We start from the raw sequence: 14,547 nt of genomic DNA, 5'->3' as shown, positions 1-14,547 counted from the left end.
ATAACTTAATAGAAATTACTCAAGTGAAAGTCACCCAGTAAAATATTCCTTGAGAAAAAGTCTAAAAGTATTTGGTTTTAAATATACTTAAGCATCAAAAGTGAATGTATAAATAATTTCAATGTGCTTATATTAAGCAAACCAGACAGCATTTACAGATAGCCATGTGCACTCTCCAACACTCAGACACTCAAATGAAGCATTTGTGTTTAATGAGTCTGCCAGATCAGAGGCAGTAGGGATGCCCACGGATATTCTCTTGATAAGTGTGTGAAATGGGCCATTTCCTGTCCTGCGAGTACTTTGGGTGCCAGGAAAAATGAATGGAGTAAAAACTACATAATTTTCTTTTGGAAAGTAGTGAAGTGAAAGTAAATGTTGTAAAAAATATAAATAGTAAGGTATTTTTACTTAAGTACTTTATACCACGCGCGAGGCTTGGCATTCAGGCCAATGAGTTCTTGGATTCATCAGAACAGAGAATCTTGTTTCTCGTGGTCTGAGAGTCCTTTAGGTGCCTTTTGGCAAATTCCAAGCGGACTGTCATGTGGCTTCCATCTGGCCACTCTACCATAAAGGCCTGATTGGTAGAGTGCTGCTGAGATGGGTGTCCTTCTGGAAGGTTCTCCCATCTCCACAGAGGAACTCTGGAGCTCTGTCAGAGTGACCATCAGGTTCATCGTTACCACCCTGACCAAGGCCCTTTTCCACCGATTGCTCAATTTGGCCAGGCGGCCAGCTCTAGGAAGAGTCTTGGTGGTTCCAAACTTCTTCCATTTAGGAATTATGGAGGCCATTGTGTTCTTGGGGACCTTCAATGCTGCAGACAGTTTTTGGTACCCTTCGCCAGATCTGTGCCTCAGCACAATCCAATCTTGGATGTCTAGGGAAAATTCCTTCTACCTCATTGCCTGGTTTTTGCTCTGACATGCATTGTCATCTGTGGGACCTTATATTGACAGGTGTGTGCTTTTCCAAATCATGTCCAATCAATTGAATTTACCACAGGTGGACTCCAATCAAGTTGTAGAAACATCTCAAGGATGATCAATGGAAACAGGATGCACCTGAGTTCAATTTTGAGTCTCATAGCAAAGGGTCTGAATACTTATGTAAATAAGCTCTTTCTGTTTTGTATAATTTTTTATTAGCAACATTTCTAAGAACCTGTTTTCTCTTTGTCATTATGGGTTATTGTGAGTAGATTGCTGAGGAAATATTTTTATTTAATCAAGTCTGTAACGTAACAAAATGTGGAAAAAGTCAAGGGGTCTGAATACTTTCCGAAAGCACTGTATACTGAACAAAATAAATACAACATGCAACGATTTCAACAATTTTACTGAGTTACAGTTCTTATATGGAAATCAGTCATTTGAAATACATTTCTTAGGCCCTAATGTATGGATTTCACATGACTGGTCAGGGGCGCAGCCCACTTGGGAGCCAGGCCCACCTACTGGGAAGCCAGGCACAGCCAACCAAAATCAGTTTTTCCCCACCAAATGGCTTGAATTATCTTGGCAAAGGAGAAATGCTCACTAACAGCGATGTAGACAAATTTGTGCCCAACGTTTTAGAGAAATAAGATTTCTGTGCGTATGGAAACTTTCTGGGATATTTTATTTCAGCTCATGTACCATGGAACCAACACTTTACATGTTGATTTTATATTTTTGTTCAATACACAGTACATCTATTTGGCCTAGTGACTAAGGTTGGCTATGTGTTTTTCTATAGGATCTGTATTACCAGTCCTATGCCCAAGTCGGAGTGCTGTTTGCTTCCATCCCCAACTTCAATGACTTCTACATTGAGCTGGATGGGAACAACATGGGAGTGGAGTGTCTGAGACTACTCAATGAAATCATCGCTGATTTTGACGAGGTGAGGATGTTGGCTGCTACAGTTTACTGGGATATTAACATTATTTGTTGCCTTCTCCTGTGTGTAGGTGTAAATCTAATTTTTCCTCAGCTCATGGATAAAGAATGCTATAAGGACATAGAGAAGATCAAAACCATAGGCAGCACCTATATGGCTGCTGTGGGTCTAGTCCCCACCATCGGAACAAAGGCAAGTGTGTGTGTTTGTGGTGCGGTCTTGAGTGTGTTTGTTAAATAAATAAAAATATATATGAATATAACGAGGACAATGAATGAATGTGATAATTAAATGTAACCTTTGTTTACGTCCTTGCTCCCTTCTATAGGACAAAAGATCTGTCTATGATCACCTGAGCACAGTGGCAGACTATGCTATTGAGATGTTCGATGTACTGGATGAAATCAACTACCAGTCATACAACGACTTTGTCTTGAGAGTGGGTATCAACGTGGGTCCGGTGGTGGCAGGGGTGATCGGGGCCAGGAGGCCTCAGTATGATATCTGGGGGAACACAGTGAACGTGGCCAGCCGCATGGACAGCACCGGAGTACCTGGCAAGATACAGGTAGTGTCAGGGCTGTGCACAAACATACCGACTGCATTTGTAGGCAAAATGTCAACATTCATAGGCCTATATATTTCCTGCAACAACACACTCACTCATCACATATTGTAGGCAAGCTAGTGACACTGACTCCTAGGCCAAGAGATGACATGAGATGATTGACATGGGGAGAAGAGTGGCTATCAGCTGACCAGAGAGAATGAGAATGGGGCAGCTGGTAGCCTAGTGGTTAGAGCGTTGGACTTGTAACCGAAAAGTTGCAAGATCGAATCCCCGACCAGACAAGGTAAAAATCTGTGGTTCTGCCCCTGAACAAGGCAGTTAACCCACTGTTCGTAGGCCGTCATTGACTTGCCTAGTTAAATAAAGGTTAAAAAAAATGCTAGTGTAGGCTAAATATGCTAACTAATTAGATAGGCTGTTGGAACAAACTTGTTTTTACTTGATTTGAGTTTGTTATGCTGCTGACATCTGCCTCTTACTAACAAGCAGTCAGATTGCCCCATTCTTTGTCCATAACAGTGAGAGACACGAATGACAGATCCAACTCAAAAGTAGCCTCCTACCTACCAGTAGCCTCCTACCAGTTGGCCTATTCATGTCTCCCCACCCAGTGCCCGCAGCCAGTGGCCACGCATGCAAGTCAGAGGAGTGTGCTCTGAGCGGGAAGGCAGGGGAGAGGGTATTTTCTGAGATTTAAGAGCTTATAAAATCAGATAGTTTGATGTTTAATTTGTTACATTCAAAATTAAAACAAAAATTAAAAGACCACAGAGCTGTTAGGGCACTTTATCAAAGGCGGGCAAGTGCTCAGGCACTGGTTAAGCCCTATCTGTGCATGTGCCTGTGTACTGGTTGAGCCCTATCTGTGCATGTGCCTGTGTACTGGTTGAGCCCTATCTGTGCCTGTGTACTGGTTGAGCCCTATCTCTGCATGTGTCTGTGTACTGGTTGAGCCCTATCTCTGCATGTGTCTGTGTACTGGTTGAGCCCTATCTGTGCACGTGCCATGTGTACTGTATTAAATAATGTGTTATGATTGAGGCCTGTTGATTGGCCTAGAGTAAATCTCATTGTATGACAGTGGTATAATCTCTCTCTCTCTCTCTACCTCTCTCTCTCTACCTCTCTCTCTCTCTCTACCTCTCTCTCTCTCTACCTCTCTACCTCTCTCTCTCTACCTCTCTCTCTACCTCTCTACCTCTCTACCTCTCTCTCTACCTCTCTACCTCTCTACCTCTCTCTCTCTCTACCTCTCTACCTCTCTACCTCTCTCTCTCTCTCTCTCTCTCTCTCTCTCTCTCTCTCTCTCTCTCTCTCCCTGTCTCTCTCTCTCTCTCTCTCCCTACCTCTCTACCTCTCTCTCTCTCTCTACCTACCTCTCTCTCTCTCTCTCTCTACCTCTCTCTCTCTACCTACCTACCTCTCTCTCTCTCTCTCTCCCTGTCTCTCTCTCTCTCTCTCTACCTCTCTCTCTCTCTCTCTCTCTCTCTCTCTCTCTCTCTCTCTCTCTCTCTCTCTCTCTCTACCTCTACCTCTCTTTCTCTCTCTCTCTCTACCTCCCTCCCTCCCCAAGGTAACAGAGGATGTGTACCGGATCCTGGGGGATAACTATGACCTGGTGTGCCGGGGCAAGGTCAGCGTGAAGGGTAAGGGTGAGATGCTCACATACTTCCTGGAGGGCAAGGTCCACAGCACTGGCTGTGCCCCCACGTCCTCCGTGGTGCGCTCTGCCAGCCTGAACCGCCGTGCACACTCCTGCGGAAAGGCCAGCGTTCCCACCAAACTGGGCAGCGTCAACTCTGTCGCCAGCTTCACCGTCCGGGCTAGCATGGTTAGCCTCGGTGGCATGGGTAACAGCAGCTCTAGCCCCAGTGTCAACGTCCACCCCACGCAATGCTTACCCTCGCACTATGTGCCTACTCTGGGAGAGGAGGAGGAAGAAGAGGAGACAGAGGTAGATGTGGCAGGAGTGGCTGTGTAGGTAGGTGGAGAGAAGAAGCGCTGCACTATTGTAACCTTGAGCTCCAGGGTCCTGGGCTATAACATCCATCAGGACTAGATCCACTGAGGGTCCCACTACAGAATGAACCAAGGTCTCCTGTGGGTAACTGGTACACTGGGATACTGGGACAGTCCACTGCACAATGGATCAATGGAGGGATGCTCCTCCAGGAGCTACCTGGTTCTGAGGATGGTCAGATTGGATATCTGGACAATCACACCAAGTATAAAATCCCGATTGCAATCAACCTGCAGACTTGGTTGGGTTTGTGTAAGTTTTTGTGACAGTTGTTGTGACTTGCCACCATTTGGAACCACATACAATCAACTGAAGAATTCCAGCTTCCAGGATTGGAACACCATGCTCCTGATGACTTAAGGGTGGCAGCCAGGTGACAGTGTGTCGTCCCTCTGTGTGTGCACAGTCCAAAAAAGGGGTCATGCACACACAACCCAGTATTATCCACATATAAGAGGACTGATCATGTTATTAATACTTTTCTATGTCTTCTTCTGATTATGCCAAGGATACATTCCATCCTTCACAGTGTAAATACAATCTGTGTACTGTACGTATGGTATGCATGCAAGTGTGTATTTCTACACAGATATTTATATGTGTGTATGCATGTGGGTGTTCTTAAATCTTAAACGAATTAGCACAAATACGTTTTTTTACATTCAAAGAGTTCTCAAAATCTCAAAAGGCTTTTGAAAGGTTTTCGGCAGTTCATGAACTGTTAGTGCTGCTCACATTGCTAGGATAGATTGACTGGTCTGGTTCCCCATCGAGCGCAAACCAAAGCTATGAGCTCCTTTAAGATCCTGTGGTTTAGTACATCGTCCTCCACAACAGGAGCACAAATGCCATCTAGGTCTCTGGATTTCTAGAGCAACGACGGAAAAAGTAATTCAGGCAAAACAAATCTGAAACACTCAATAGGCAGGATATATGGTTTACTGCATATGACATTTTTTACGTCTCATGGATCCAAACAAACATGTATCGGATGAGGGTAAGTAACATAGTATTATTTCTAATGTAGGCAGCCGGGAGAAATACACACCCTTTGTTTGCTTCTGTGACCTTGTTGAGCTCGTGTATTGATCAAGGCTTGTTATTCGTCCATTGCTCTGTTCTGATAAGGATTATGTGTGGGAGTGTGTGTCCTGTGTCGGCTACACATGCAGCAGGCTTTGAAAGTGAGGTCGGTACGAGAGGTATTGGGTAAGGTACATTGGCTTTGACCCACAGAGCGATAAGGATGCCCTTATCCCTGAGTCCGACTGACGTGCGCTATAGAACTCTAGTGAATGCCAAACCTGGTGCGGCCGCGTTAGTGTGAACGGTAAGTTTACACACGTTCTGTATGTCTTACACACACACACATCCAGCGACATACACATGCTCGCACCTCCACACATGCTTTTAAACAAACCCACACACACACAGACATGCACTCCTGCGCACATCACACACACACACACACACACACACACACACACACACACACACACACACACACACACACACACACACACACACAAAATCAGTATTCTGCAAATAAGTACAGACTTAGCAACCTACGTAGGGTAGGAGCTGTAGAATCACAGTTTCCAGCTCCCATACCGTAGATTAAGCCTGGCCATTAGACAGATACAGTAGGTGACGAATTTCACTTGATCTGCAAATATGTACATCCAGTTTCAAGTATTTTGCCTTACTTCTATGAAAGCTTACAGTGATTGAAACATGCCTTTTTAGCTGATCACTTTGATACACAGACAGTGGTACTTTTGTAAATAGATTACTACGGCTATAAACAACGTATCTTGTACAGTTGTCTCAGATTTTGTAATAAACACATTATTGATGTACAAAATACATGATCTGAAGACTCCAATCTTAAGTTTCTTGATGTAATGTGTGTGTGTGTGTAGGAATGAAATGAGGAATTAGGTGAAGATTCTGGAATGCTGGCGCCCTGGGATGCCGAGTCATGTTCTTGATGAGGTTAGTCCTCGTTAAGTATGTTATTTTTCTCCCGGAAAAAGGAATCCTCAAATCACCTTCCTAATATTGAGTTGCATCCCCCCCCCCCCCCCCCCCCCCCTCCCCTTGTCTTCAGAACAGCCTCAATTCGTTGAGGCATGGACTCTACAAGGTGTCGAAAGCACTCCACAGGGATGCTGGCCCCTGTTGAGTCCAATGCCTCCCACAGTTGTGTAAAGTTGGCTGGATGTCCTTTGGGTGGTGGACCATTCTTGATACACACGGGAAACTGTGTGTGAAAAACCCAGTAGTGTTGCAGTTCAGTGTGTCCATTCACAAACCTGTGCATCTAACATACCACCATACCCCATTCAAAGGCACTTAAATCTTTTGTCTTGCCCATTCAACCACTGACACACTCCATGTCTCAATTGTCTGAATGCTTAAAAATCCTTCTTTAACCTGTCTCCTCCCCTCCATCTACACTAATTCAAGTGGATTTAACAAGGGACATCAATAAGGGATCATAGCCTTCACCTGGATTCAACTGGTCAGTCTATGTCATGGAAATAGCAAATGTTTTTATGTTTTGTATACTCAGTGTTTGTGTTCAATGGGGTTTTCCAGCTCCATTTGTTAACCTTTGAACCAACATGGTTCTTACAATAACAACTTCCCTGCAAAGCTTCAGCTTCCCAAAGTCACTGCCAATGGCAAATTTACTGAGTCTGTGTTACTTTCCACAGATAAACCTAGAAATATCCCAAATGTTGAGTGGCGGCCAATGCTTTCCAATGTTTTCCCAGTGTTTTGTGGTTTTCCAGGGGCTTAATCAGTATAACAGTTAAGTCAATACAGAGCTGGCCTGGCCTGCTCAACAGTACTCCCTGGTTTACCCAGTCTGTTGTGGTGTTCTGTTATATTGGAGGATGACTAGCCTTTCGGGGATTACTCTAACCGTAGTTGATAATACTATCGACATCATTAGGTAATCCAGTTGTGTGTCAGTCACTCACAGCTCTGCTTATATGGATCTGTGCCTGTAGGATTCCCGAGGTAAAAACACTGGCTACATACTGTAAGTAACTGGGTAGCATTGACAGTGGCTGTTGAATATTTGCGTCAGGTAGCCTAGCGATTAGGAACATTGGGCCAGTAACCGAAAGCTTGTTGGTTCAAAACCCCAACCCGACTAGGAAATAAAATCTGTTTATGTGCCCTTGAGCAAGACATTTAACCGTAATTGCTCCTGTAAGTCGCTCTGGATAAGATCGTCTGCTAAATGATCAAACATTTTACATTTGAACCAAAATAGATTATTTTAGGTTCATTAAGATAATGAGATTCTAATATTTGCTGGTCCTAAAGGCATTGATGCTATGGACTGGCCCGCCCGTTCCCCAGACTTGAATCCAATTGAGCACATCTGGGACATCATGTCTCGCTTCAACCACCAACGCCACGTTGCACCACAGACTGTCCAGGAGTTGGCGGATGCTTTAGTCCAGGTCTGGGAGGAGATCCCTCAGGAGACCATCCGCCACCTCATCAGGAGCATGCCCAGGCGTTGTAGGGAGGTCATACAGGCACGTGGAGGCCACACACACTACTGAGCCTCATTTTGACTTGTTTTAAGGACATTACATCAAAGTTGGATCAGCCTGTAGTGTGGTTTTCCACTTTAATTTTGAGTGTGACTCCAAATCCAGACCTCCATGGGTTGATAAATTTGATTTCCATTGATAATTTTTGTGTGATTTTGTTGTCAGCACATTCAGCTATGTAAAGAAAAAAGTATTTAATAAGAATATTTCATTCATTCAGATCTAGGATGTGTTATTTTAGTGTTCCCTTTATTTTTTTGAGCAGTGTATTATATATAGCCCTGTTCAGTTCATCAGGTTCACATTATCTATTTGCTAAAACTAATCAGCTCATGAAAAACGAATGATACAGCTGCTGGAACCTATCCAGGAAGAAGAGGAGGAGGAGGATGAAGAGGAAGAGTCTTCAGGTGTGGAGGCCTTGTCGGGACTCCAGTTCTCTGGATCAAAGTAGTGCTGCACAGGTGGAGATCAACTATCTCTCTGTAGGCCTACCATATCCAACTCCTACTCAGACAACAGGGGACGTCTGGGATGAGGAGACCCGACCAGGGTTCATCCTCCCTGGGAAACAGAGAGGCTAAAGGGGAAGAGGATGGAGCTCAGCTCGAAGTAGAGGAAAGTAGGCTGCTGTCCCCAGCCCTCTTCTCACTTTATATTTTTTGTCGACGTTTGGTGCAAGTATTTCAATTTATTCCAGTCTCAGCTACCCATCAACAGGAGAGGGAAACAAACACATTGCACAAGGAGGAGACTCCTGGTCATCGTCAGATCGTCAGATGAAGAGCAACCAACTACACCACAACGACCACAGAAGAGGAGAGGGAAGGACGAGCTACCCCCACCACAGAAGAAAAGAGGGGCTAGAGGACGGAGAAAGGTGCCAACTGCACTAAGTACCAATAATAAGCCTGTAGTCATGATGGTCTGGACAAACAAAATATATCAAATGTACATTTCCCTCCAGACAGTAAATGTGTTTATAAAGATTGAATAATTCAATTACAGTGATTAAACACACATTTTGATAATCTGTCCATGATACTTTTTTCAATTTATCCTCCTAGGATGATCCTTTCCCACAACGTCTGGTGAATCTTATGCATTGAGGAGGCTACAACATATGAGCTGGTTGTTGAGTAGACTTGAAAAGGGCACATGCAACATTGCAAGACAAAAAAGTCTGTGTCACCAATTCACAAAAAATAATGTTGATTCATGACCATGAATTAGGACACTGAGAACAGGTGACACTCCTAACCAACCTATTGTGTTTGTCAACATCTACATATGACATGGTAGCTTCAGTTGGTGTGACGTGACACACTGACCAATAGTTCAATAATTACACAAAGTCACCATGCTTCATCACGTGACGAGAAGCATGGGGTATCTCATAGAGGGAGAGAGAGAGAGAGAGAGAGAGAGAGGAAGTGTGTGTGCATGTGTGTATCGAGGTATGGGGAAGGGGTGTTCAGTGTTTACCTTAGATAAAGTGTGATGAACTAATACTTCACCAGGAAATGACCATTTACAAAAGGCTTTCTCCAGACAAACATGTTATGGTTGCATGGTTATGCAATTGAGAGGATGATCGTGTTTATGTGACCCACAGATGACCCCTATTTCATCCACATGGACTGACCAACAAATATGTTTAAGTAAAATAGAATCAAGTCATAGCCAGTTCATGACTTACCTATAACTTCTGACCCTATCATGAATGAATCTCAATGCACAACATCATCAATCCCTCATTAGTTTGTCTACCACATCATACAGTATGTATTTGTCATTACATGTCAATAGATACGCTTCTTAAATATATTCTTGCATCTTCATTATGATACAGGTCATAAGATAAGACCACAAATAACCGTCTATGGGTCAAAACACACACACACACACACACACACACACACACACACACACACACACACACACACACACACACACACACACACACACACACACACACACACACACACACACACACACACACATATGTTTTCCAACATCACCTTGTACAATTACTGTACTCCGCGTCCCAGAGTAAATATTGACGACAGGGCAGGCAGGCAGCTCCAGTGAACCTCAGTTCAGATCTACGCACTCTACCAGAGGTCAACCACCCATCCATCCACCCTCCAACCCAATACAGCTGCTGCTGCTGCTCTGTCCGTCCAAAATATTGAATATCTGGAGTGACTGGTTCAAACATTAACCTCCCTGAGGGTCAGAGTTCTGTATAAATACTGCAGCTCTTCTGTTTGGAGAATTCAGTGCAGAAGGATAGAAGGAAACCTAGAACTACCTATCTACAGTATATTGTGCTAGTCAAAAGAACTCGAAAACTAAGCAAGAACAATACTTGCAGATTCTTCCTACACCTGAAGATTTCAGATTCAAGATGCTTGGATTATATGAGAAGTTGACCCTGTTGGCAGCGGTGCCATTGTCCTTCCTGGCCTCTCTGGCCCTGTCTTCCCCCGTGGTGGGTCCAGAGCCTATCCGCTGTGCCCCCTGTACCCAGGAGAAACTAGATGAATGCCCGGCAATCTCCCCAGACTGTAAGCAGGTTCTAAGGGAGCCGGGATGTGGCTGCTGCTTAGCATGTGCTCTGGCGAAGGGGGCCTCCTGTGGGGTGTACACGGCCCACTGTGCTGAGGGGTTAAAATGCAGCCCTAGATCTGGAGACCCCAGACCTCTCTACTCTCTCACCAGGGGACAGGCTATCTGCACCGAGGACGAGGGACAAGGTAGACTCAGCTTTCTGTTGTTGTGTTTTAGTTTTTAAATAATTGATTAATTGATTAAAAATAAATAAATAATTCACATGCTTCATAATCAACAGGTGTAGACTAACAGTGAAATGCTTACTTACTTACTTAATGCTTACTTCCCAACAATTCAGAGAGAAAAATAGAAAAATTATAGAAAGTTAATAACACAAGGAATAAATACACAATGAGTAAAGATAACTTCCTTCCTTCTTTCCAATCTACAAATTAAACTTTTTTTGACAACATAATACAAAATATATAATGTGAACTAATGCTAAAAATTCTATACTTACCCACTCAGTTCTCTCTCTAATCCACAGAGGAAGTAGAGTGGTTGACAGACCACAGCTCCCTGCCCTACCTCCTGGGACTTAACACCCCCTTTGACCCCAGAGATGAGGGGGATCAGGAGAGCATCAAGGCCAAGGTCAATGCCATCCGCAAGAAACTGGTGAAACAGGTACGCACAGTATTCAATCTGACTTTCTGTTAGAGTTAGTTAGGTGACTTACTGTTAGAGTTAGGTCGCTAGGTCATCGGACTGTAATGGTGGAACAGGTGGGCACAACATACCACTGGGGACTATTGTATACAACTTCTCAGAGTAGGAGTTTTGATCTAGGATCAGGTCTCCCCCTCTCCATGTAATATTATTAATTGTGATCTAAGAAGGCTGAACTGATCCTAAATCAGATGCTTTATACGGCCTTGACTTACTTTCTTCTTCTTTACCTTTAGCTTAATGCAGCAAAGGGCCTCTAAAACCTGACTTACAGTTCAGGTCAATTTTGCTCCTAGCCACCAGAGGAAGCTGTTGCCATTTTAACAAAAACCACCAAGCCTCAATGGGAAAGTGTTATTCTCTTGAGATTAAATTAGCTTTGAATTCAATCACGTGGTGATTTAATCTGTTTCAGTCAGATATAACTACTTATTTCATATGTATTCTGTGTCCATATTTCTGTGTGTATTATATGTGTTAGATGTTCATTGCCCTCTCTCTGTCCTACCGCTAGGGGCCCTGCCACATTGAGCTGCATGCAGCGCTCGACAGGATAGCCAGCTCTCAGCAGGAACTAGGAGAGAAGTTCACCACCTTCTACCTCCCCAACTGTGACAAACATGGCTTCCACAAGGCTAAGCAGGTAAGCAGCCTATGTGTCTACTTCTGGAGCTGCCTCGATAGAGAGGGGTTGGTGTGTTTAGCAAGAGCATTTGCTCGTTGGTGGTTGATAGTAGGGCCAGGTGATCTGATCAGGAAGACTCTGGTTCCTAGTTGAGAGTTCAATCAAAAATAGCAATGTACTTAAGTTGATCCATGTCGTTTAACATCTTTCTCTCTCTTTTCCCCCCTCTTCTATTTTGTTTTAGTGTGAGTCATCTCTGGTGGGACCCCCTGCCAGGTGTTGGTGTGTTTCCTCCTGGAATGGGAAGAAGATCCCGGGGTCAAATGACCTACTAGGAGACTCAGAGTGTCAGCAGGAGCTCACTCACTAAAGCATGGACGCTCCGACATACATTTACAGTATGCATATAATCGGGCACATACAAGCACTTGCACAAACACACACTCACACTCACATACCCCTGCACGTACGCAAACACAGTGGACACACGGGTATGGACATATACTGTGTCATTTTTTATTCATCTTAAACACTACTTAACACATACCTACACACATCAACATCCACCAAATGTACTGACTTTCTTTCTACAAATCCGTACAAAAACACTCTGATTCACATGAGCACACAACATAACATTTTATTTAAAAAAAAATAGAAATTACTCTTAATTTATTTACATGACGTATCACGCCTTATTTATTCAAAACGTGTATGTGCTTCCTAGTATGAACCATTTGTAATTTTTAGATTATTTATATGTTTGTCTATTTTCTGATTGTAAATAGGGCAACAGTGTATACATTTGTGTTTCTGACTAAATAACGCCATCTCTGAAGACCACAGGTCTCCAGCTCTGCCAAACCCAGTTCAGGGTCTTCAGAATCTGTTTTTGATTCATTCAACCCAGTGGACTTGTGCTCTGTAAATGAAACAACATATCCATTCATTCAGTCAACATGTTGACAGTGTCGGAATGTAGTCTCATTGATATTTCCTCAATGGGCATCGGGGAAATACTTAAAGTGCCACAAGTATGCATCTGCTGGCCAGGCACAAACATGTCACTGCTCATCCAAGCCACTGTTTAGTCTTTATCTACCTCTACTGGTCTGTGCAGGCCTTCTGGTTTAGCAGAGGTTTGTTGTGACACTCGTCGGCCCATACACAGACTCCTCATGTAAAGTCATTGTTTTGTTTGTCTGAAATTACGTCTTATCTCTTTTGTTTCATTTGATGCCATGATTAAATGTCTATTTATTATATGTCAAGCCCCTGTTCCTGACAGTGAGTCAGAAATAAACGCAAAAAAAAGAAACGTCCTCTCAGTGTCAACTGCGAATTTTTTCAGCAAACTTAACATGTGGAAATATTTGTATGAACGTAACAAGATGCAACAACTGAGACATAAACTGATCAAGTTCCACAGACATGTAACTAACAGAAAAAAGTAACAGTCAGTATCTGCATTAATGCAGCCACCAGCTGCATTAAGTACTGCAGTACATCTCCTCCTCATTGACTGCACCGGATTTGCCAGTTCTTGCTGTGAGATGTTACCCCGCTCTTCCACCAAGGCACCTGCAAGTTCCCGGACATTTCTGGGGAGAATGGCCCTAGCCCTCACCCTCCGATCCAACAGGTCCCAGATGTGCTCAATGGGATTGAGATCTGGGCTCTTCACTGGCAATGGCAGAACACTGACTTTCCTGTCTTGCAGGAAATCACGCACAGACCGAGCCTTATGGCTGGTGGCATTGTCATGCTGGAGGGTCATGTCAGGATGAGTCTGCAGGAAGGGTACCACATGAGGGAGGAGGATGTCTTCCCTGTAATGTACAGCGTTGAGATTGCCTGCAATGACAACAAGCTTAGTCCGATGATGTCTGAGCACTGATGGAGGGATTGTGCGTTCCTGGTGTTCCTGTAGTTGTTGTTACCATCCTGTACCTGTCCCGCAGGTGTGCTGTTCAGATGTACCAATCCTGTGCAGGTGTTGTTACATGTGGTCTGCCACTGTGAGGACAATCAGCTCTCCGTCCTGTCTCCCTGTAGCACTGTCTTAGGCGTCTCACAGTACAGACATTGCAATTTATTGCCCTGGCCACATCTGCAGTCCTCATGCCTCCTTGCACCATGCCTAAGGCACACCTACGCAGATGAGCAGGGACCCTGGGCATCTTTGTTTTGGTGTTTATCAGAGTCAGTAGAAAGGCCTCATTAGTGTCCTATGTGTTCATAACTGTGACCTTAATTGCCTACCGTCTGTAAGCTGTTAGTGTCTTAACGACGGTTCCACAGGTGCATGTTCATGAACTGTTTATGGTTCGTTGAACAAGCATGGGAAACAGTGTTTAAACCCTTTACAATGAAGATGAATGAAGTATTTTGATTTTTACAAATTATCTTTGAAAGACAGGTTCCTGAAAAAGAGCTGTTTCTTTTTTTGCTGAGTTTATGTCACGAGATATGCTGCAAATAATTTTTGTTTGCTTTTTTACAAATCATGTATAGCCTCCCTTAATAAATATAGCCTCCCCTAAATCCCTAGCCTCCCCCTAAATCTCCCCTGTATAGCCTCCCC

The 14,547-nt window shown here is 43.8% G+C and overlaps 2 protein-coding genes across 3 annotated transcripts in view; both read left to right on the top strand.

The window, feature by feature from the left end:
• The window catches only part of LOC129823634 (adenylate cyclase type 1-like), a 71,038-nt gene extending 64,697 nt beyond the window's left edge, over positions 1-6,341 (top strand). For both annotated transcript variants that reach the window (XM_055882491.1, XM_055882490.1), the window contains 4 exons: positions 1,741-1,887; positions 1,978-2,076; positions 2,213-2,452; positions 4,029-6,341. In XM_055882491.1, coding sequence (XP_055738466.1) covers positions 1,741-1,887; positions 1,978-2,076; positions 2,213-2,452; positions 4,029-4,436 — 894 coding nt within the window. In that variant the 3' untranslated portion in view covers positions 4,437-6,341. The remainder of the gene's footprint in view (positions 1-1,740; positions 1,888-1,977; positions 2,077-2,212; positions 2,453-4,028) is intronic.
• A 3,978-nt stretch (positions 6,342-10,319) lies between these two features.
• On the top strand, positions 10,320-13,285 carry LOC129823633 (insulin-like growth factor-binding protein 1). Its single transcript, XM_055882489.1, has 4 exons — positions 10,320-10,812; positions 11,157-11,296; positions 11,853-11,981; positions 12,208-13,285. The coding sequence occupies exons 1-4, from the start codon at positions 10,464-10,466 to the stop codon at positions 12,331-12,333; spliced, it is 744 nt and encodes a 247-aa protein (XP_055738464.1). The 5' UTR covers positions 10,320-10,463; the 3' UTR covers positions 12,334-13,285.
• Positions 13,286-14,547: the final 1,262 nt, after the last annotated feature.

The sequence above is a fragment of the Salvelinus fontinalis genome, chromosome 26 (genome assembly GCF_029448725.1).
Source record: "Salvelinus fontinalis isolate EN_2023a chromosome 26, ASM2944872v1, whole genome shotgun sequence".
Lineage (NCBI taxonomy): Eukaryota > Metazoa > Chordata > Actinopteri > Salmoniformes > Salmonidae > Salvelinus > Salvelinus fontinalis.
This window is presented reverse-complemented; position numbering and strand designations above follow the sequence as displayed.

What these genes read in the sequence shown, in the direction of transcription:
- LOC129823633 (XM_055882489.1), top strand. Translation starts at nt 10,464, where the DNA reads ATGCTTGGATTATATGAGAAGTTGACCCTGTTGGCAGCGGTGCCATTG. An exon ending in CACCGAGGACGAGGGACAAG is followed by an intron (nt 10,813 to 11,156) that starts GTAGACTCAGCT and finishes TCTAATCCACAG; the next exon opens with AGGAAGTAGAGTGGTTGACA. An exon ending in GCTTCCACAAGGCTAAGCAG is followed by an intron (nt 11,982 to 12,207) that starts GTAAGCAGCCTA and finishes ATTTTGTTTTAG; the next exon opens with TGTGAGTCATCTCTGGTGGG.